The sequence below is a fragment of the Myotis yumanensis genome, unplaced genomic scaffold (assembly GCF_028538775.1).
Source record: "Myotis yumanensis isolate MYYU_CA2020_CCGP unplaced genomic scaffold, mMyoYum1.0.hap1 SCAF_6, whole genome shotgun sequence".
In the NCBI taxonomy this organism is placed as follows: Eukaryota; Metazoa; Chordata; class Mammalia; order Chiroptera; family Vespertilionidae; genus Myotis; species Myotis yumanensis.
In genome coordinates, this window is record NW_027223757.1 from 94921447 (window position 1) to 94944346 (window position 22900).

A 22900-nucleotide genomic window follows, 5' to 3' on the forward strand; every position below is an offset into this window, starting at 1 on the left:
GGTTCTTCCCACCAGCAGTGCATGAGTATTACTTTTTCTCCACATCCTCTCCAGCACTTGTCGTATGTTGAATTGTTGATGATAGCCATTCTGAAAGGTGTGAGATGGTACCTCATTGTTGTTTTGATTTGCATCTCTCAGATGATTAGTGACTTTGAGCATGTTTTCATATGTCTCTTGGGTTTCTGCATGTCTTCTTTTGAAAGGTGTCTATTTAGGTCCTTTGCCCATTTTTTGATTGGATTGTTTATCTTCCTTTTGTTGAGTTGTATGAGTTGTATGAGTTCCCTATAAATGTTGGAGATTAAACCCATATCAGTGATAATATTGGCAAATATGTTCTCCCATGTAGTGGGCTTTCTTGCTGTTTTGTTGATGGTTTCTTTTGCTGTGCAAAAGCTTTTTATTTTGATGTAGTCCCATTTGTTTATTTTCTCTTTAGTTTCCAATGCCCTAGGATCTGTATCGGTGAAGAAATTGCTTCGGCATATGTCTGAGGTTTTTTTGCCTTTGGATTCTTCTAGAATTCTTATGGTTTCCCGTCGCATATTTAAGTCCTTTATCCATTTTGAGTTTATTTTTGTGTATGGTGTAAGTTGGTGGTCTAGTTTCATTTTCTTGCATGTATCTGTCCAATTTTCCCAACACCATTTATTGAAGAGACTATCTTGACTCCATTGTATGTTCTTGTCTCCTTTGTCAAATATTAATTGAGCATATTGGTTTGGGCCGATTTCTGGGGTCTATTCTATTCCATTGAACAGTGGCTTTCTAATACAGCTTGATATCTTGTATTGAGATCCCACCTACTTTGTTCTTTCTCAGGATCACTGCAGCTATTCGGGGTCGTTTTTTATTCCAGATGAATTTTTGGAGAGTTCGTTCTAGTTCTGTGAAATATGCCATTGGTATTTTAATGGGAAGTGCGTTGAATTTATAGATTGCTTTGGGTAGTATGGACATTTTAATGATGTTGATTCTACCAATCCAAGAACATGGTATGTTCTTCCATCTGTTTATGTCTTCCTCTATCTCTTTTTTCAACGTCCTGTAGTTTTCTGAGTAGAGGTCTTTTACCTCTTTAGTGAAGTTTATTCCTAGGTAGCTTAAATTTTTTGGTGCGATGGTAAATGGGATTGTTTTTCTGATCTCCCTTTCTGAAAGTTCACTATTGGTGTATAGAAATGCCATAGATTTCTTGGTGTTATTTTTGTATCCTGCTACATTGCCGAATTCTTTTATTAAGTCTAACAGTTTATTGATGGAATCTTTAGGGGTTTTTATGTATAATATCATGTCATCTGCAAATAAGGACAGTTTTACTTCTTCTTTTCCAATTTGGATGTCTTTTATTTCTTCTTCTTTCCTAATTGCAATGGCTAATACTTCCAGTACTATGTCGAACAGGAGTGGTGAGGTTGGGCATCCCTGTCTTGTTCCTGTTCTTAGGGGAAATGGTTTTAGATTTGTCCATTGAGTATGATGTTGGCTGTGGGTTTGTCATACATGGCTTTTATTATGTTGAGGTATGATCCTTCTATTCCCACCTTTCTGAGAGTTTTTATCAAAAATGGGTGTTGAATTTTGTCAAATGCTTTTTCTGCATCAATTGATATGACTATGTGGTTTTTTTCTTTCAATTTGTTTATGTGATGTATCACGTTTATTGATTTGCAGATATTGTACCATCCTTGCATCCCTGAGATAAATCCTACTTGGTCATGGTGTATGATCCTTCTGGTATACTGCTGGATCCGATTTGCTAAAATTTTGTTGAGGATTTTGGCATCTATGTTCATGAGGGATATTGGCCTGTAATTCTATTTCATTGTGTTGTCTTTACCTGGTTTTGGTATTAGGGTGATGCTGCTTCATAGAATGAGCTTGGAAGTGTTCCTTCCTCTTGGATTTTTTGTAGTAGTCTGAGGAGGATAGGTTTTACTTCTTCCTTGAATGTTTGGTAAAACTCCCCTGTGAAGCCATCTGGTCTTGGGCTTTTGTTTGCTGGAAGCTTTTTGATGACTGCTTCAATTTCTTCCATAGTTATTATTGGCCTGTTGAGATTTTTAGATTCTTCCTGATTAAGTTTTGGAATGTTGTATTTTTCTAGGAATATGTCCAATTCCTCCAGGTTGTCCAGTTTGTTGGAGTAGAGTTGTCCATAGTATTTTTTAACAATCATTTGTATTTCTGTGGGGACTGTTGTTATTTCACCTCTATCATTTCTGATTTTGTTTATTTGGGTCCTCTCTCTTTGTTTCTTGGTGAGCCTGGCTAGAGGTTTATCAATCTTGTTTATCCTTTCAAAGAACCAGCTCTTGTTTTCATTGATTTTATGTATTGTTTTTTTGGTCTCTATGTCATTTATTTCTGCTCTAATCTTTATTATCTCCTTCCTTCTCCTCACTCTGGGCTTTTCTTGTTGCTCTCTTTCTAATTCTTTGAGATGTAGATTTAGATGATTTACTACCATTTTTTCTTGTTTGTTGAGATAGGCCTGTAGAGCTATAAACTTCCCTCTCAGGACTGCTTTCACTGTGTCCCAAAGGTTTTGGATTGTTGTGTTTTCATTGTCATTAGTTTCCAGGATGTTTTTAATTTCTTCTTTGATCTCAATGGTAACCCAATCAATATTTAATAACATGCTATTCAGCTTCAAAGTGTTTGAGTATTTTGAGTTGTTTTTATTGTAGTTTATTTCTAATATTATGCCCTTGTGGTCTGAGAAGATGCTTGGTATGAATTCAATCTTCTTGAGTTTGGGGAGACTTTGTTTGTGACCCAATATGCGGTCTATTTTTGATGATGTCCCATGAGCACTTGAGAAGAACATATATTTTGTGGCTTTGGGGTGAAGTGTTCTGAAAATGTCAATTAAGTCCATCCGATCTAGTGAGTCATTTAGGATTGCTGTTTGTTTGCCAATTGTTTGTCTAGAGGATTTATCCAGTGATGTCAGTGGTGTATTAAAGTCCCCGACTATGATTGTATTGTTGTCGATCTCTCCCTTGATATCTTCCAGGAGTTTTTTTTATGTATTTGTGTGCTCCTGCATTGGGTGCAACTTTCAATGGTCTTTTTTATTGCAGCTATATCACTCTTCATTTCTTCTTGGTTCTTACATAATTTATTGATTTTTTCATCTGTTTCTTCTTGCTTTTTGCATAAGTTGTTGATTTTTTCCTCCATCCAGTTTATGCATTCTAGGACCCTTAATCTGAATTCTTTTTCTGTCATGCTGCATGCCTCTGTATCACTTAGCTGCTCTTCTGGCGAGTTCTCCTTTTCTTTCCTTTGGGGGTTTCTTTGTCTACCCATGTTTGATCTCACCAACATATCTAGATGTTGAGTCGTTCAGTGGCTGCTCCCTGGGTGGCAGTGGCTCCTGGGGCTGCGGTTGCTCCTTGGGCGGTTGTGGTAGCAGCTGCTTCTCAGTTGGGAGCAGCTCTTGTGTTGGGTGCTGTTCACTGCTGTGGTGGCTCCTCTGGCTTGTGGGGGGAGACAGAAGGTGTGGTGGACAGGAGGCTGCTGTTCCTTGGATGGGGGTGGGCTACACAAGCAGCTGTTACTCCTTCAAATTGTTACTTTTAATCTCTTAAGCAGCCTCAGGGCAAGGTGTTTTCCAATAGGGTGTGTCAACTGTCTTCCCCCTAGGCAAGGCAGATGTCTATGTGACTCTGTGAAGGAATGACTGAGCTGAGGAAACTTGGGGTGTCTGCCTTCTGAGCTCTATCCCCCCGAGTCCGCAGTGCTGGCCTCTGTTCTCACAGCTCCAATCTTCTTTGCCCTCCCTCTGCCAGAGCACAAGGTGGGTGGCTCCACAGGGAATGTTTGTGCCTTGGCCCTTTAAGAAGTTGCCTGAACTTTCAGCTGCCACTCCCTGGCCAACAGCACCCCACTGCTTTCCACAGCTTGATGCTATGTGGATACCTTCCTCAGCTATGGTGCTCTCTGCTTGGGAGCCCAGATCCGGGATTAGATCCCAGAATTCTCAGTGGCACCTCCTCCCCTCCACCACCAGCTGAGATAACTCTCTGGGACTTCAGTTCCCCTCTGTGGGTCACTTCTCTGCTCCTCCTACCAGGCTCTATGCCAGCTCCAGCTTCGGTCCTTGGGTATCAGGGTTCTCTCCTGTGAGTTTTCCATTGATTATTCAGGAAGCCTTCTTGTATTTCAGTTATAATTCCAGCGTGTTCCTGGGAGCATGCCCATGCAGCATCCTCCTACTCTGCCACCATTTTTAATCTCTGCCCTCATGGCTTTTAGTGGCATAGAACAAAGGCCACAGGTGAAGCTCCACATGAAGATGGTGATATGGATCATAAAATTTCAGTTAATTGTGGGTGAAACTCTAAATGAGAAGAACAGAGTTCAGAATATTTCCTGTCTGTTCCCTCTGAGGCTGGTGTGATAAGAGGGTCCTTGAACAATGCAATCCCATCCACCTCACCTGCCTTGAAGACTCAGCTTAAACTGATAGATAAGGAGCAGGAGGCATGGAGAGGGCAGCCTGGCCCTGTGCTACTCAATCCTATGTCAAGTATAATCACTTGAAAAAAATTTTAAATTACTGGTTCATAGCCCTACCTTCTCTTCCTCCCCTCCTCCCTACCCCGGAGAACTTTATATTTGACTGGTCTAAGGTGGGACCTTTGCAATTATACCTCTAGTGCTTCTCCTGGGTAGCTGGGGTTGAGAACTATTTATCTAGAAATAGGGTTAATATTTTAAAGCAGTTGAATAGCCAAATAGACTGTGATGCCATACCTCCTTGAACTGCATAACTCAAAATATGTATTTTGTAGCAATTACAATGAAGATTGATTCTTAGCTGGTTGGTTAGCCAGAATTTGAAGCTTTTTGTACCCTCCCTAAGCAAGTTTTGGGATTAATTTTATACTCTGTGATGGTTGTGAAATGGAAGAAATCTGCTCATGTGGCTGGCAGTGAGGGGCAGTTGGAGGCTATCAGGCTGGTCGAGGGGGGCAATTGGGGGTGAGCAGGCTGGTGGGGGGGAGTTGTGGGCGAGCAGGCCAGCATGTAGAGTGGTTAGGGGTGATCAGAAAGGCAGGCAGGGGACCGGTTAGGAGCCAGAGGTCCCAGATTGCAAGAGGGATGACCAACTTCTGGATCAGGCCTAATCCGGCAATCAGACATCCCCTGAGGGGTCCCAGATTGGAGAGTGTGCAGGCTGAGCTGAGGGATAACCCCCCACCCCCACATGAATTTCATGCACCAGGCCACTAGTTGAGATATATAACTGCAACTCATAGTCACAGATAGCAGTGTGGAGTTGCCGGAGGGAAGGAGTTGATGGGAGATGATTTGACTTTGTCTAGTGGACACACCATGCAACATACAGATCTTGTATCATAGAAATGTAGACTTGAAACATATGTAATCCTATTAACCAATGTCACCTCAATATATGTCATAATAAAAAGATAGAAAACAAGGAAAAACACAACCACAGTTCATAGCTGACTTGTATTTTGAAGTTGAATGTAGTGGTTAACAGCAGGATAATACTCCTGATCCAACAACTTAAAAAATGACTAAATTGAAAAAGAATCATATATTTAAAGAAGTAAAAAATCAAAGGAAGAAATATTGATTTGATGAACTAGATGAGCTGATTCCCTGGCAATATCACACCCCCACCCCCTCTGATTAGGGCATTGGGCAGGGCCCAAGCAGAGGTATTACCCTGGAAAAATGACTACCACAGAGCAGTGGACAGGTGAATGTGGAACAATGAGTTAGAAGCTGAAGGCCCCCAAATTCAGGATTATATTTTCCCAAGGGACATTTACTAACTCTTGGGCAGTGAAGGAGGCTAGCAGGCGAGGGCAGGGAGAAGAAGGGGACACAGTAAATTTTCTAAAGTTTTCAGGTGCTTGGGGAAAAAATATTCCTGGAAAGAAAGGGCCATCAACAATACATAATTGCCAGCTTTGAAACATGTTTTCCAACATAGCAGTATTTTAAACATGTAAGAAAATGAGTATTTGCACTTTTATGACTGTTACAGTATCAGGTTGAGTAGATAGGATTAAAATAAGAAGCAAAGCTACTCATATTCCCAGCAACAGCACTCTGAAATTACAATAAAAATGTTAAAGACTATTGTAATTTTTAAAAGTAAAAATAAAAATTTCCCTGTTATTAAAATGCTTCCTCGACATAATCATTATCAGTAAGAATGGAAAGTGTGAAACAGAATATGAGTGAAAGGCTTCAAATTCTCTGAGAATGGGATGACAGCCACAGAAGAACTTGGAGGAGAGACCATGCATTCAGCTTTGCATGTGCTGAATTTGAGCTACAAGTAAGATGACCATGAGGAGACCTGCTTGAAGAAGTTAACATACCTCTTAAAAGCTCAGCAGCAAAGCCTAAAGCATTCACATAGGTGATTACTACAGTCAGGCGACTGGATAAAATTAACAACATAAATCACACGGTGAGAGAAGTAAAGAGCAAGCTTGCAGGCCCAGGTCAGAGGATGTGAGGTGTGGGGAGGAGAGTAAGGACGGGCTGAAGAGAAAGACCCTGTGACTGGCCCATGGAGACCCAGAGAGGCTGAAAAGTGCACTCTTTCTGGGAAATCTAACAAGACGAGAGTGGTATAACTTAATTACCATGTATGTCAATCCTGTGGAAGTTCAAGGCTAAAAAATGTGGGAGTGGAACATGAAGGAATTGGCTGAGGCACTTTCAGCAGGCTTGCGGGTGGGAGTGAGAATGGATATTAGGTAAGTGAAGAGGCTGAGGACACCACACTTCCAAAGCTATACTAGCTTAAAGGGAAGAAAGTTAGCACAGAAACTAGTAGAGAATAAAGGAAGAAATTTAGCTTATGCCTCTTCTCAATTATTTGTTAATTGTGTTCTGTTTTAAAATGGGAGATAACAACACATATGCTTTTGTAGAAAGGAGAGCAGAGAGTGAGAGACAGAAGGTACAGGAAAGGTGTCACCTGCAGCGCTTATGGCTGGGGAAGAACAGAGGTGATATCTGAGCCCAGGACTGAAGACAGCACAGAGCACGCTCGGTGGAGAAGACCTGCGAGCAGAACACCCCCGTCACATCTGTGGGTAACAGGCTCACTCAGGCTGCAGTTATGATGACTAATCTGCACACAGAATGTTATATATTGATTATATCCCAATTTATATAGGTGACTACCTCTGGAGAGTGATTGCCTCTGGAGGCCAAGTCCCTAAAACCTGGGAGCAACATCCTGAGAGCAGCGGGTCTGGAGAAGAGGGACATCTCTGAGTGTCTGGGATGATGAAAGAGGAGCCTTGGAATTATTTGGGCAGGCAGACTGTAGAAATTGTTCCAGTTGTGATTTAGCCTCTCCTTATGGTCTGGGTTTGTCACCATTTGGCTTTTTTGAGAGAGGAGCTTACATATTGCCATATCCCATGAAGTTTGTGTCTAATTATCACAACCCCAGACTGAGCCCAGAGTCGCCTGTTATCTGTTCAGTTATTAACAAAGGCCATAGCCAATGTTATACACATCAATGCCGAAATCACCTCCCAACATTGTGTTGGTTCTCCCCAAATATATGCTCTGCTGTCTTTCTGAAAGTCCCTTGGACCTGTGTATTCATTGGTTACATTCTTTTCAAGTCTCCTTTTCTCTAATTGTACTTGTGTGCCATGTTCATCTCTGACATGTACTAATATTTCATCTATATTTTTCTAAACCCTAAAAGATTTTCTCAGTTTTCAACACTAAAACACGTAAAAAGTGTCTGGAACAAATTGCTCAGCCAATATTTAAAACAATATCTCTGACTTCTGAACCCATGGACTAAATAACAAAGGTTAACCAATTTATAACCATATATCTTTACTAAGTTATTGTTTGGGGAAATTTTATTGCTATGATAATTCTTTTTCAGGTAATAAGAGCATTCACATGAACTTTTTCCATATTATTGAAAGCAATATGTTCAAAGATCAACAATATCTCAAGAAGGGAGGGAAAAGTGAGAAAACAACAGGAGTCAAGCTCCTTATTATCCTCAGCAAAGAATTCACAGAGAGCAAATGAAGATGAAAAATTAGCAAACTTTGGGAAATGAAGATGTATGGGTTATTATGAATTACTTTGAAAATATAGGTGGCAATAGAGTGACATAAACAATAAATATAAGGGAACAAGAAATTCATGTGTTCAACTCCTCATTTGTTCAAAATGCATTTACTAGGTTTTTCCCTGTCTCACAGTGTGTGAACAGTATGAACTAATACATTTCAAACAAGCTTGCTATCAAGGCCGTGCTCTCTGAGAATTACAGGAGACAATTCATGGCTTCCTGATTGGACGTGGATTTAATTCTCCTGTTGGAAATAGGATTTATAAGAAACCTATGTACCTAGAGATCTCAGGGTTGGCATCTCCTGCCCCACTGAGAGGTATGATGACTCAACTGCAGGTCTGGCACCAACAGGTGGGACCACGGAGTTCACACTGAAGGCAACACAAATGCAAAGTCAATGTCTCAAAAGAAAATATAACTCAGCAGGTGCCAACAACTGCAATTCAAGGAAAGCTGCACAGAGAATTGATGCATCTGAGTGAGACTCAAGCTCAAATTCGGGAATCTGACACCATTGTCTTTTCCAGGCAAGGTCAGGATGTACAGTGAAGGAACTCCAGAAATGCCTCTCTCATTACTGACCCTTTTTCAGCCTCCATTAAGGTCCATGGCCGAGAATCCAACCCCCACTCCTTCAGTTAGTAATGGCCAAGGCTCCCACCTGAACAGCTTAAATTACAGCCGGTTTACTTGGTAGAAGTTCCTCATCCTTTTAACGGTTGTTACTTTTTGGCTTATTTTATTTATTATTTACATTTTTTATATTAGTCATGGAGCTGGCAATTTTGCCAGTAGAAAGACTTATTAGCAATTATTGGGCTCATGGGCTCAGAGATGTGGAAAACAGCATTTGGGCATTGTGCTGTCTGTGCAGCTGAAAGCCATAATTTCCTTCAAGTCCCTGAAATTCCCCACAGCAGGACAGAAGTTTGGGGAGGAACTTCCCCTTCTGATTTCCTTTTGCATGCAAGATCCTTCAATTCTGTTCTTAATCTTGCCCATCAATGCAAAATTACAGCCTTCAAACAGTACAGTTCTGCATTTTTCACCTGCAGAGCGTCTGTACCCATGGTTTCTTTTTCTTTTTTAAAAAATATATCTTATTGATTTTTTACAGAGAGGAAGGGAGAGGGATAGAGTTAGAAACATCGATGAGAGACAAACATCGATCAGCTGCCTCCTGCATACCTCCTCCTGGGGATGTGCCCGCAACCAAAGAACATACCCTTGACCAGAATCGAACCTGGGACCCTTCAGTCTGCAGGCTGATGCTCTATCCACTGAGCTAAACCAGTTAGGGCCCCATGTTTTCTTAAATCTGGGGAATGGGAAGAGGAGGTGGGTTTGGTAACTTCTTCTCCCTAAGTCATCCAATTTCCAACCTGAGAATGAGGTTCCTGTCAGGTATTCTCAGACATGAAACAAACTTCTTTAAGACCAAAGAAGTGCATGTTGTTGGCATCTGTGTGGGGGGACCGAGAGCCATGAGGGTCAGCTGAGGCCTCAATCAGACACCAAATCCATGGCATCAGGACATCAATCAGGAGATCTCTGGTAAATCCAGGTTATTTCCCTAGGATTTAGTTCATCTCCTGAATCAGAGGTAAAACTGAGTGCAAATGACCTAACAGCAAATCAGTGTGTGTGTCTCCTGTGCTCTCACCTAGAGCCACCAGTAAAGTGCCCATTGGGCTCTGTGGGCACTCAGTGCACAGTGTCCAGGAGAAAGCCTGCTCTCCAAGACTGTGAGTGTCTGCATGAGGTTTTGCACGGACAGACCGCAATCATGGGGCTGGAGATGTAAAAGCAAACATCAGCTCCCCTCAGTACTCTGGGAATATTTTCCATAAACTATAGGTCCAATCAGTCTGGATTATAAAACACTGTGGAGGTAGCGTGTACACACATCCCTTACTCTGAACAAGATAAATACATAAATCTGGGAAGTTGGTATGAGAATGTTTCCCTTAAATTTCTACTATATACTGTCATCTTGAAAATGAAAGGAAAAGAAATAAAAGCAGGCAGAAGGGGAATGATTCTTCAGAAAGGTGTGTTTTCATATCAGCAGATAAATAATATGCAGATTGAACACCTGGCTTTATGGTCATGAGAGGTTCACCATCACATGAACGAAGAGGAACAAAGTGCAGTCTAGAGTCCCCTTTCCTGTGCTTCTCTCCGCCCTGCTGGTCACGGCACAGGGAGGAAGACAACCGGGTCTGACTGAAGCCTCCACTCCAGGTGAGAAGCTTCAGTGTTTCAGAGGAGACGAAATATGTCAGATTTACCCTGAGAAACTGATATTTTTTATTAATGGTTCAGCCAGGTAAGTTTAAGATGAAATGTTTATCATGGGATAAAGAGCAGTGTTGGTGTGTGTGTGTGTGTGTGTGTGTGTGTGTGTGTGTGTGTTTATGAAGAGTCTGGGAAGGATCAATAGAAATAACAAAGAATCTAGAGAAATGTCTTAAATTTAGCATCTTTTATGCTCATAATTTGCCTATTTTTGCTCTAATTTATTTCTCTCCCTAGAAAACCTTAAGAATTCTTTTGAAAAGCTGTAATCCTCCTGTTAGGTCACCAAAGGAGGAAAGCAGGTGGCCAGAATGGTGAGGGATTACAAATGTATTTGATCATCCACACATCAGGTGGCTGAGCCTGGATGGCTCCAGCACCCAGTGACAGGAGTCAGCAGATTTTAAAGGATTCTTGGTGGGCTTTTTCTGGGCAGAGACTTCTTTATGCAGACCCAGAGGGGAGATAATGGAATGTGGTCTCAACAAGTGAAATGTGGTGAATGGGAAATGACCTGAAAAGCCAGTTCCTGGGGGAGAGGTATCAATTCAATTGCTCCATCAGAGCCAACATTCCAGCCTTTTTGTTTTATGGAACAGGGACAAAGGTCATATCTTCTGTAACTACTTCCTGCTGAGTCTGGATGTCAAGATCACAGGGGAATGGACTTTGATAGTAGTGGGCTGGTCGAGGGGTGCAGCAGCATGATTTCCCCAAGAGACTGGTTGGTGCTGTCTCAAAGGCAGTTCTGTTGAGTGAATTGGGAGGTAAAAGATGATCCTGAGGCTGTCACAGCATCACTTGTCTAGTTTTGCTGTTTTTCTGAACCTGAAGCTGAAATACAACTGAGACCTAGATGTTAACCTTTAGGAGGGAAAAAATTAGGGGGCTCAGTTGCTTGACTAGTGATATGAAAAGGGAGAATAGGTTACCCTGGGGATGAGGTTCTTGTTTTCCCAGTTTTGCCCCTTGCTGGGCACCCACAGGGTTTTGCAGGTCCTGATGCAGGATTTGACAATAGGTAGAGCTGCCTATGGCAGGCCCACCCCTGCTGTGATGCACAGGGTCATTAGGAGAGGGATTATCTGGAGGTTATCCTGGGGATGGGGTTCTTGTTTTCCCAGTTTTGCCCCTTGCTGTTTTTACTTTTAAACCTTAAATTGTTACATTAAAGACTTTTACTTTCTTTCAAACTGAGCAACCATCTTGGTTGCTGCCCAAAAAAACAGGTAGGAAAGAGACATGCTTGTCAATATTGCAATGCATATATCTCAAGTAAAAGTAACTTTCTTTTTACTTATGGTGTCTCATTAATGGTGAGATTTAATGCTTGAATAATAACTTTTAGTTTATTCTGTAAATAGTAGTGGAAGATTTTTTTAAATTCCTTCTTTTTAAGCTTAAATTTACTTCTAAACAGCATTCTTTTTGACTACTGCTCATTTGCATATGTATGCGCATTTTACTTTGGACCTTACTAGAACTAGTTGCTCATAAAATATTGGCTTCTCATATGAATGAGTTTATATGAGATCTTGATTATATTGTGAAAAGCTAACTTACCAAGTAATTAAAGTCTGCTCCTTTATTGAAAAGCAAAGTAAGCAAACCTATACATGTGACCCATGAAGTACAGATGCCACCTCCTCCCCACAAGCCAATCTGAAGAGCAGGCTGGGTCAGGGGGTCTGAGGCATTATGTATGCTCCTGTTTAAAATTCTGCTGCTGAATATTCTGGTTTAGCTTAAGAAGTACTCAGCAACCTTGTCCTGCCGAGCTTAGGGGCTGAAACCTCAGGCTTTCTTGCTCAGAGTAAAATAGCCCTTTTACAATTCTTGTAAATAGTTAACTTTAGGACTAATTTTTTTCTTTTAACATTTCTCTTTTCCTTCTCATTACATACTCAACCTTTACAAATTTCACACTTTGAAATTAGCCTTCAAACCTTCTTTCTAAGTCCTTCAAAAATGCATAACCATGCCTCAGACCTACCATTAAGTACCTTCAGAATTTGTACAGACCTGCTCTTTCTTTTTTTCTTTAAAACGTATTAGAATTCTTCACTATTAGAAACATTTATTTTTCAATGATCACCAAAAAGTAAACAGCCAACATTTCTTAGATTGACATTTATTATCACACTTTAAGCACACTCATACTTTCAAGAAAATATACATTCAATAAAGTATAAGAGATCTTCTGTAATAAAAACTATGAGCAGGAGAATTTAAACATGTCTAGCAATCAATGTTTCGGTGTGCTATCTTAAAATATTTAAATGTTTATCATTTAACCAAGCAATGCTTCAAAGTCTTTAAGCATTTAGACTTTAGGTGCAGTGGCTAATGGCTGTGAGACTAATCCATCAACCCCCATAATAGAGACTGAGGAGTGGACAAGGGTCCCAATTATCTAAGTGGCTCAGTGTGTTGAGGAGTGGACAAGGTTTCCAATAAAGACGTTGGAAAATTATGTATAAGTATATGAGGCTGGAGAAAAGGCATGGGGAGGAGGGAGCAGGCCCCACAGCCTGTTCCCAGGCCTCTAGCCGCTTGGATTCAAAACTGCCAGACTTTTTCCTTAGAGATAACATGCTAAGGTTTGGGAGATAATAAACTCAGCTTCTGATAATAGCCAGACTGTTAAGAAAGCATGTGCAGTAAAGAAGTTGTTCTGTGGGAAGGATGGAGTGGGGGGCGGGGCGGGGGGAGTGAGAAGGTGCTGAGGCCAGAACAGTTTTCAGAGCATTAAAAGGGAGAGAATGTTGGTTTTGGGATCTAAAGGCTCAGGGAGGGGGCCCCTTCGCCATGTCATGTCATAGAGGAGCTTTGCAAGAAGACTACAATTGTGAACCTGGAGGGGAGAGTACCCAGTGAGCCTGAGGAAGGAGAAAATTTCTTGTTCAGAGAAGGGGACAGTCATGGAGGAGATAAGGCATTTACAGTCCAAGGAATGGCTCTGACTTGTGCGGTGAGAGAGTGAAACTGAGTTAGGTGACTGTGGTTTCGAACAACTGGGTTTTATGAGGGAATGCATAGTAGCCCTGGCCAGGCACTGAGGTAGAATGAGAAAATAGTGAATGGGGGTAGTTAGTAAGATGCAGTGTAGAGGTGTGGTGGCTAATGGCTGTGAGACTAATCCAGCAATCCCCATAATAGAAACTGAGGAGTGGACAAGGGTCCCAAAGAATTCAGAGAGGGCAGAATAAGTGGCCCCAGTGTCAATTAAAAAGGAGATCGGCATACCTGCCACCACAGTCATTACCTGAGGCTCTGTCCTGGTGATGTAAGTCTGTGAGGGCCCTGTCAGGCCCTAGGCAGCTTCTTCGGTGGCCAGTCCCAGGAGGTTTGGGAGCTCCAAACCGGATCCAGAAGGCAGCCTTGCTGGCCTGGCTGAGGTCCGACCTACAGAGGCGAAACTGCAGTCGGATTTCCAGTGGCCTTCCCTTCCGCACCTTGGGCAGGGCCCAGGCAGGAGTCTCCATCTTCGTGGAACCCTCCCAGGTTTCCAGCACCACATGTATGGTCATTGAAGAAGGAATGCACGAGACCAGAATGGTGGGGGATTATGAATTTATTCAATCATCCCCACACCAGGTGGCTGAGCCTGGATGGCTCCAGCACCCAGTGACGGGAGTCAGCGGCTTTTAAAGAATGTTTGGCGGGCTTTTTCTGGGCCGGGACTTCTTTATGCACCCGGTGGGGAGATAATGGAATGTGGTCACCGCAAGTGCAATGTGGTCTCAGCAAAGGGAATGTCCATAGTGAAATGACCTGAAAAGCCAGTTCCCGGGGGAGGGGTATCAATTCAATGGCTCGATCAAACCTAACACCTCTCCGATCTGAAATATGAGGCTGTGATCTTAGTCTGCCTGGTCCTGAGAACATGCCTGGCTCAATCACTATTGGTCCTGGATCCCTTCTTTGTCCTTCTATCATCCCTACATTCCTCAGTTCTCCTTCCATCAGGGACACTTATTTCCTGTTAGATGAGAACACCCTGCACCCCATTCTTGATTTCAATCACTCACCCAAAAGCCATGGAAGAATTCATTCAGACAAACCTAAAGATCTGAAATCTTTCCTGTTATTTCCAGATTCTTATACCTTCTTCAGGAAGAAAGATGAGGATGAGAGCAGGTCTGTGATCAGACAGGACTTCTCTCACTGCCATGGGCTGGTGCTGCCAGGTGAGGTCACCTTGCCCAAAGCCCACACCTGAGCCAGGGGAGCAGCTCCTCCCACCCCAATGCAGTTCTCCATTCCCCATTGCAGACCAAGCCCAGGCAGCATCTGCCCCTGTGTCCCAGGCAGTGGTGGGCGTCACTTCTGAGGAAAACTGATCTGGGTGTTGATTCTCCTGTTTTCTTGCAGGAAAGAAGTGAAGAAAAAAGCTATTTTCATCGATGTGGGAGTCAGAAAAAACTTCTCAAGATTCTGTTTTCCACATTTTACATCATAATCACTAAGTTACACAAGAACAAGTTAGCTGCCCTTCTACTAATCATGGGGAACATGATGACAAATTTGTTTTATCAAGAAAGTTCTAAGAATCCCGAAGAGACAGGTAAGTTTAAAAATGAGTGAAATGAATATTGGCCAGGTAACTCAGTTGGAGGGAGATTTCTCTTGGTACACCAAGCTTTTAGGTTTGATCCCTGATCAGGGCACACACAAGAATCTATCAATGAATGTATAGATATGTTGAAAATAAATGGATCCCTTTCTCTCTCTTTCTCTCTCTCTCCCTCTCTCTCATAAAATGCTTATTTAAAAAATTGAGTTAAGTGTTAGAGTTGGATATTTTGGGCACTGAACTTGTAAATAGAGCCAAGAAGACTTTTAGACCATCTTTTAGTGTGTCTGTAAAGATAGTAATTTCCAAAGAAGTGATCTTATAATCTTTTTCTTATACCCAACAATTCATTGGGCACAGCAAATCTGTATTAACTCTGGGGATCTATATTCGCTAAGCTGTCAGTCGGACATCGTCCAAGGGCTCCTGGACTGCTAGAGGGTACAGGCCAGGCTGAGGGACCCCCCCCACCAATGAGTCCAGGAATTTCGTACACCGGGCCTCTAGTTGAATATGATGTTGGCTGTAGGTTTGTCATATATGGACTTTTATATGTTGAGACATGATACCTGTACTCCCACTTTGTTGAGAGTTTTTCTCAAAAAAGGGTGCTGGATTTTGTCAAATGTTTGTTAAATGATAATTTTACTGGATACAGTAGTCTTGGATTTATGCCCTGGCTTTTCAGTACTTTAAATACTTTATGCCACTCCCTTCTGAAGTGTTTCTATTGAGGAGTCAGCTGACATTCTAATGAAATCTCAATTGTAGGTAATTTTCTTTCTCTCTTGCTGTCTTTAAGACTCTGTCTTTAACATTCCCCATTTAATTCTTATGTGTGTAGGTGTGGATCTCTTTGGGTTCACCTTGATTGGCACTCTCTGTGCCTCCAGAACTTGTGTGACATTTTCTGTCACCAGGTTGAGGCAGTTTTCTGTCATTATATCTTCAAGCAGGTTCTTTGTTCATTGCTTGCATTCTTTTCCTTCTGGTATTCCTATGACCTGTATGTTGTTACTTTTTATGTTGTCCCAGAGCTCCCTTAGGCTATCTTCCTGCTATTTTATTATTTTTCTATTTGCTTCTTTAATTTGGTATTTATTTCTACCTTGTCTTCCAAATTTGATTTGATCCTCTGCTTCAGCCAACAAGGACCTGATCCCGCTTGTGCCTTTAGATCATCAATGAGCTTGATATTTTTCTTTATAATATTAAGATTTTTTCCTCTACTTGTGATGATGTTAATACACATGAAGAAAGTCTCATTTATCAGAGTACATGTCCCTCCTACTTCTGCTATTAGTATGTTTAGGACCTGTTGATTTTGAAGGACCACGGATGCTAAGGGGTTTAGTGATTCCCATTGGGCTTCAATTACCCCTTCCACGGCCTTCTAAAACTAGTAGTTTAAGAGGGTAAGGTTAAGAACAGACCTTTCAAGCAGGGGAATCCCAGCAAACCAAAGTAAGCCTGGCACAATGGAATGACCAAGGGCTGGTCTCTGGAGAAGGGGATTGTCATGGGTGTGTCCAACCCAAACCCAATCTTCAAATCCTGAAGTGAGGCCTTGGCTGGGGGTAGGGGGGGAGGGAGAAAGGGGGGGATAACATTATCTCTCTCTTTTTCCTTGAAAAAATTAATGACTGTTCAAGAAAGGATCCCAATTAGAAAAGCTGCCTGATGATATCATTTCTGTGGTTTTAAGAAATGTCACCAATGGGATTGCTGCTACAATGGTACATAAGCCCCACCAATTCCTTGGAAATGTAAGGTATAGCCATTCACCAAAAAGGAAATAAAATCCAGTTCCCATGAGAGAGAGCTCCCCAAATGTATCAAAAGGAAAAAAAGTGGAGTAGTTAAATCCTGAGGACATGAAGTGGGAGTTGTTAGGGGAAAAGTAATAAATTCCCAGCCAGTTCTTGATCATAAGCTCTAGTTTAACATTAGTTAATACTAATCAAATTGGGTAGTCTCGCAGGCTAGATGTTTGGGGGAGAGACTACATATGGTGCTTATAAATATTTTTTATAAAATATTGCTAGAATGGGTTAACCATTGTGATTGATTGCAAAAGTTGGGGATGATCACAGGCCCTGTGATCCCAAAAAGTAATAAATAACCTGCTGGACTAGTCAGTTTGTTTCAGATCCTTGACCCACTTATTTGGGTATTCCCATGAGACATTGTGTCTCTCATAGAAATGACTACCTCCCTGAGGCAACCAGAAAAAGCTTCCCCAAATGGTGGCATTTCGCATATTGGATGAGCTAGAGATAATTCAAAGGAAAAAAATTTCTAAAGACTATGGTGTGATTGCAATACTCCCAGGAAATCCATCGCCATAAGGGTCCTGTTGAATCACATGACTTAAAGCAAATAGAAGCATTTCCCATTATTGCGGATATTGCCCCTGCCCTATGTGTGAGTGTGTCTCCTTGCTCACTGGAGGACAGCTGGGTGACTGATATACTGGATGTCCCCTTCCCTTCTCTTGGAGTGTGGGAGGCACTTCTCCATTTCAAGCCCAGCCAGGATCCATGTTTGAGTTGCATGTTCCAGGGACGAGGGAAGAGCCACCCATGGGAATTGGTCAGGGTGTGTTCGATTATACACTTTGGGACAAACCCAGCAATTAAAATAATTTCCCATCTTGGCCATAAGTGACAGAGCTGGGGCCATGGGGTGGCGATATCCATGGCCACTATAGGTTGTGAGGAAAAGAAGGAGCAAAATATTTAAGTCCAATGGAACCACTGTTAGAAGAATTTTAAAGTTGGATCATGAAGTAGTGTGATTCCCTTGCTCCAGGTGTACAATTTGAAAGTACACAATACCCAAAAATATATAAGTGTGTAAGTCAGACCAAACCCTGCCTGGAGTGTTAGGGACTTTAATCACCCAGAACAGTGTTTCCTTCTAAAGGCTGTGTTCAATCATTACTGATCTGAAATCTATGGGGTTTGCTGGGGCTCTCCAGAAGAGGAGTTTCAGGTCCTCCAGGGCTCACAGGACTGATCTGGTGTCACTGGATGTTCTTCCTGGTCTTCCCCCTCCTCAGCTGTACCTGGTGTCCAAGCTTTCACTCTCGAGTGGTGAATCCAGGAGTCAATCCCACTGACCTTGACTGCAGTGAGTGTAGACAAGATTACTGTATATGGCCCTTCCCAAAGTGGGCTGAGGGTGGATGGAAGAGAAGGGAGAGACTTTAACAGTACTACATCTCCAAGGGAGAAGAGGGATTTTCCAATTTGCCTGGTGCAGGCTTCAGCGAGCTGTTGTCAAGTCTGCTGAAACTTGGCCAGGACAGGAATATCTAAGGGGCTTTCTCTCAGGTCCTCCTTTGCAGCATAAGTCTGAAGTATAATCTGTACACAGTCATGGCTAATGTCTTCACCCTATTCTGGGAAGAAAGTGACTGGATTAAGAGTGGCTTGAGATTTTAACTGGACAGGAGAATGAGCAGGGAGCTGGATCCTGGAGCCTGAGAGAAGGAACCCAGCTGCTGGCCTGCCCGCCGCCGCCTCCCCTCCATAAGCAGTAGCCAGGGCCGGGCCAGGCATGCTGCCCCAGCCTCTCCCTCATCATCAGGCTGCCAGGGCAGTGTGCCCAAGGCAGAGGGAGGGAGAAGGAGCAGCACGAGAGGAGAGAGGAGGAGGCTGGACCTAGGGAGCACCCGCCCCTTCGCCTTCCCTTCTCTCACACTCCCCTCTTCCCCTCCCACCCCCACAACTGAGGAGCAGCGCCATGTTGGCTGGGGGCCAAAATCAGTAAAAAGGAGCTCAACTCCAACCACGATGGGGCCAAGGAGACCTCAGAAAAAGAACAGCAAGAAGCGATTGAACATATTGATGAAGTACAAAATGAAATAGACAGACTTAATGAACAAGTCAGTGAGGAGATTTTGAAAGTAGAACAGAAATATAACAAACTCCGCCAACCATTTTTTCAGAAAAGGTCAGAATTGATGGCCAAAATCCCAAATTTTGGGGGTAACAACATTTGTCAACCATCCACCAGTGTCTGCACTGCTTGGGGAAGAGGATGAAGAGGCACTGCATTATTTGACAAGAGTTGAAGTGACAGAATTTGAAGATATTAAATCAGGTTACAGAATAGATTTTTATTTTGATGAAAATCCTTACTTCGAAAATAAAGTTTGCTCCAAAGAGTTTCATCTGAATGAGAGTGCTGATCCATCTTCAAAGTCCACTGAAATCAAGTGGAAATCTGGAAAGGATTTGACCAAACGTTCAAGTCAAACACAGAATGAAGCCAGCAGGAAGAGACAGCATGAGGAACCAGAAAGCTTCTTTACCTGGTTCACTGGCCATTCTGATGCAGGTGCAGATGAGTTGGGAGAAGTCATCAAAGATGACATTTGGCCAAATCTATTACAGTACTACTTGGTTCCTGACATAGATGATGAAGAAGGGGAAGGGGAAGAAGAAGAAGAAGATGATGATGATGATCATGATGATGAAGAAGAAGAAGAAGAAAAAGAAGAGGAAGGGTTGGAAGATATTGATGAAGGCGATGAGGATGAAGGTGAAGAAGATGAAGATGATGATGAGGGGGAAGAAGGAGAGGAAGATGAAGGAGAAGATGACTAATGAACACTGATGGATTCCAACCTTTTTGAATTTTCTCCAGTCCCTGGGAGCAAGTTGCAGTCTTTTTTTTCTTTTTCTTTCCCCCCCGCCCCTTGTGCTCAGTCGCCCTGTTTTTGAGGTCTCTTTTCTTTCCTTTACACCATAGTTCTCACCTTATTTGGGGGCGGGGGGGGATGTACTTTGAGCAGAATACAGTGGGAAAAGAATCTTTGCCCTTTCTGTTCCAAATTCATTTTTATCCCTTACTGTCTCAAGAAAAACTTAATGTAATCAATACCACCATGCTCTGTGGAAAAAAAGAAAAACCTTCTGCTTTCTTAACTCTGCTGGGAGCTGGAGGTGGCTAGGTCCCTGTGTAGTAGTGCATAGAATTCTAGCTTTTTCCCACCTTTCTCTGTATATTGGGCTCAGAGATTACACTGTGTCTCTATGTGAATATGGACATTTAGCATTTACCAACATGTATCTGTCTACTTTCTCTTGTTTAAAAAAAGAAAAATTAATTTTTAAAAGGGGGTTATAGAAGGTCAACAAAGGGTGGGTTTGAGATGTTTGGTTGGGTTAAGTGGGCATTTTGACAACATGGCTTCTCCTTTGGCATGTTTAATTGTGATATTTAATGGACATCCTTGCAGTCTAAGATGACACTTTTAAAATAAAATTCTCTCCTAATGATGACTTGAGCCCTGCCACTCGATGGGAGAATCAGCAGAACCTGTAGGATCTTATTCAGAATTGACATTTCTCTATTGTAATTTTGTTCTGTTTATTTTTAAATTTTCTTTTTTTTTCACTGGAAAGGAAAGATAATGCTCAGTTTTAAACATTAAAAGTGTACAAGTTGCTTTGTTACAATAAAACTAAATGTGTACACAAATAATTTTAAAAAAGATTTTAACTGGACAGCTGGTCCATCTGACAAGAGTGCCTGATATTTGAGAAGGCAGCTGTATGAAAGCCAAAGTCCTCCCTTAGAGGCTAGCAAAGTGCTATATTATGAGGGGTATAGACAGTTAAATCTCTCCCCAAGGTTAAGTTAGTGGCTTCTGGTATCAGCAGGGCTACTGCCACTACAGCTTAGATGCAGGATGGCCAGCCCTTAGCTATGATGTCTAATTCTTTCTCAGTTATCCCACTGATGGGGCCTGAGTCAAGACCCCAGGGCAATGTCTCCCCTTTCCGTTACATCTAGATTGAAATACGGGCTGGTGGGAAGGCTCAGGGCTGAAGCCTGAGGGAGGCCCTGCTTGAGTTGCTTAAAAGCCAATTCAGCTGCTGGCTCCCACTCCAGCAAAGTTAAGTTCCCTTTATGAGCTTCTTTAATCATCCTATAAAATAAAAGGCCAGGGACCATAAGCGTAACAACCGGAACGACCACTCGACCGGTCACCATGAGGTGCATTGACCATCTCTTGGTACCTCCACTCCCCAGCCCACAAGCGGTGGTGAGCGGTGGTGAGTGGTGGTGGGGCAGGACTGGGGACTGGTGAGCTAGCTGTATGGCTGGCCTCCTGGTCCCTCCCCATGACCTTCAGGCTCCAATGGATCACAGATGGTGAACGGAGGACCTGGGGTAGGTGGCAGAAGGACCGGGCTGGCTGTCAGGCCTTTGGGATTCCCAGCTCCTCCCTGGCTGCTTGGGGGCTCACCAGCGGGTAAGCTGGCACCGGCGACTTCACCTCCATGCATGTGCAGCTGTTCGGGGGCTCAGGCCAGTGGGAAAGTGGGTGCTGGCAGCGTTTGGCCTGGGGACTGGCGAAAGGGCAGAAAATGGCCCTGATCACAGGCCAGGACTAGGGACCCTACCAGCACGATTTCGTGCACAGGGCCTCTAGTCTGATACAAGGGACTAGTAATATCCCCATACCCTGGAAGACGTAATCTACAAAATCCTGTTATGTATTAAGGTACACAACAAGGGGAAGGAATGGGCTTGACCATATCTTCCACCAAAGCCCTAGTTCCTTTTGTTAAAACCAAGCCCGTATTTGTTACAGATGACTGGTTAAGTTCTACCTTAGACCTCAAGACTTTATTATTCAACTGGAGGCCCAGTGCACAAAAATTTGTGCACTCTCGGGGGAGAGGGGGTCCCTTAGCCTGGCCTGTGCCCTCTCGCAGGCTAGGACCCCTCGGGAGATAAGGACCTGCTGGCTTAGGCCTGCTCCCACGTGGCAGAGGGCAGGCCCAATCCCTAGGTGCAGCCCCTGATCTGGCTCAGAGCAGGGCCGATTGGGGAGTTGGGGCGCCGCCCCCTGTCATGCACAGAGCAGGGCGGATCGGGAGGTTGTGATGCCACCCCTAGTCATGCTCAAGGTAGGGCTGATTGGGGGATTGGGGCACCACCCCCGTCACACTCAAGGCAGGGTCGATAGGGAGGTTGCGGCGCGCCCCCCTGTCACTCACAGAGCATGGCCCATCAGGGGGATTGGGGCTCCGTACCCTGTCACGCACAGAGCAGGGCCGATCAGGGGGTTGAGGAGCTCCCCCCTGTCACTCACAGAGTAGGGCCAATAGGGGAGTTTGGGCACTGCCCCCTGTCACACACAGGGCCGATCAGGGGGTTGGGGCGCCGCAACCTGTCACACTCAGGGCAGGGCCGATGGGGAGGTTATGGCTCTACCCCGTCACACACAGAGCAGGGCCCATGGGGTGGGGGTTGGGGCGCTGCACCCTGTCACACACAGAGCACAGCCGATAAGGGGGTTGAGGCGCTGCAACCTGTCATACACAGAACCACAGGGCGATCAGGGGGTTGGGGAGCTCCCTCCATCAGGCACAGAGCAGGGCTGATCAGGGGGTTGGGGTGCCTTCCCCTGTCACGAACAGAGCAGGGTGAATAGGGAGGTTGTGGCCTCGCCCCCTGTCACACACAGAGCCGCAGAGTGATCAGGGGGTTTGGGCACTGCCCCCTGTCATGCTGATCCCGGTGCCGGGAGGCCTCTCGGCTCCGCCGATCCCGGTGCTGGGAGCATATTACCCTTTTACTATATAGGATAGAGGCCTGGTGCATGGGTGGGGGCCGGCTGGTTTGCCCTGAAGGGTGTCCTGGATCAGAGTGGGGGTCCCCACCGGGGTGCCTGGCCAGCCTGGATGAGACGATGATGGCTGTTTGCAGCTGGTCACACCCCCTTCAGGGTGGGGGTCGCCACTGGGTTGCCTGGCCAGTCTGGGTGAGGGGCTGAGGGCTGTTTTCAGGCTGGTGGGTGACTGAAGCTCCCAACCTGTCCATTTTTTCTTTTTTTTTTATTCTGGGCCAGCTTTAGCTCTGAGGCTTGACTCCAACTCTGAGGCCTC

The 22900-nt window shown here is 43.8% G+C and overlaps 2 protein-coding genes across 6 annotated transcripts in view; both read left to right on the forward strand.

Annotated features, from left to right (window-relative positions):
* LOC139012658 (butyrophilin subfamily 1 member A1-like) overlaps positions 1 to 22900 on the forward strand; it is a 166410-nt gene that overhangs the window by 105990 nt on the left and 37520 nt on the right. The gene's annotated exons all lie outside the window — the stretch shown is intronic.
* Positions 14921 to 19794, forward strand: LOC139012802 (protein SET-like). Its single transcript, XM_070419069.1, is given in 3 exon segments — positions 14921 to 14981; positions 18728 to 18978; positions 18980 to 19794. Coding segments are annotated over 3 exon segments (936 nt in total). The 3' UTR covers positions 19604 to 19794.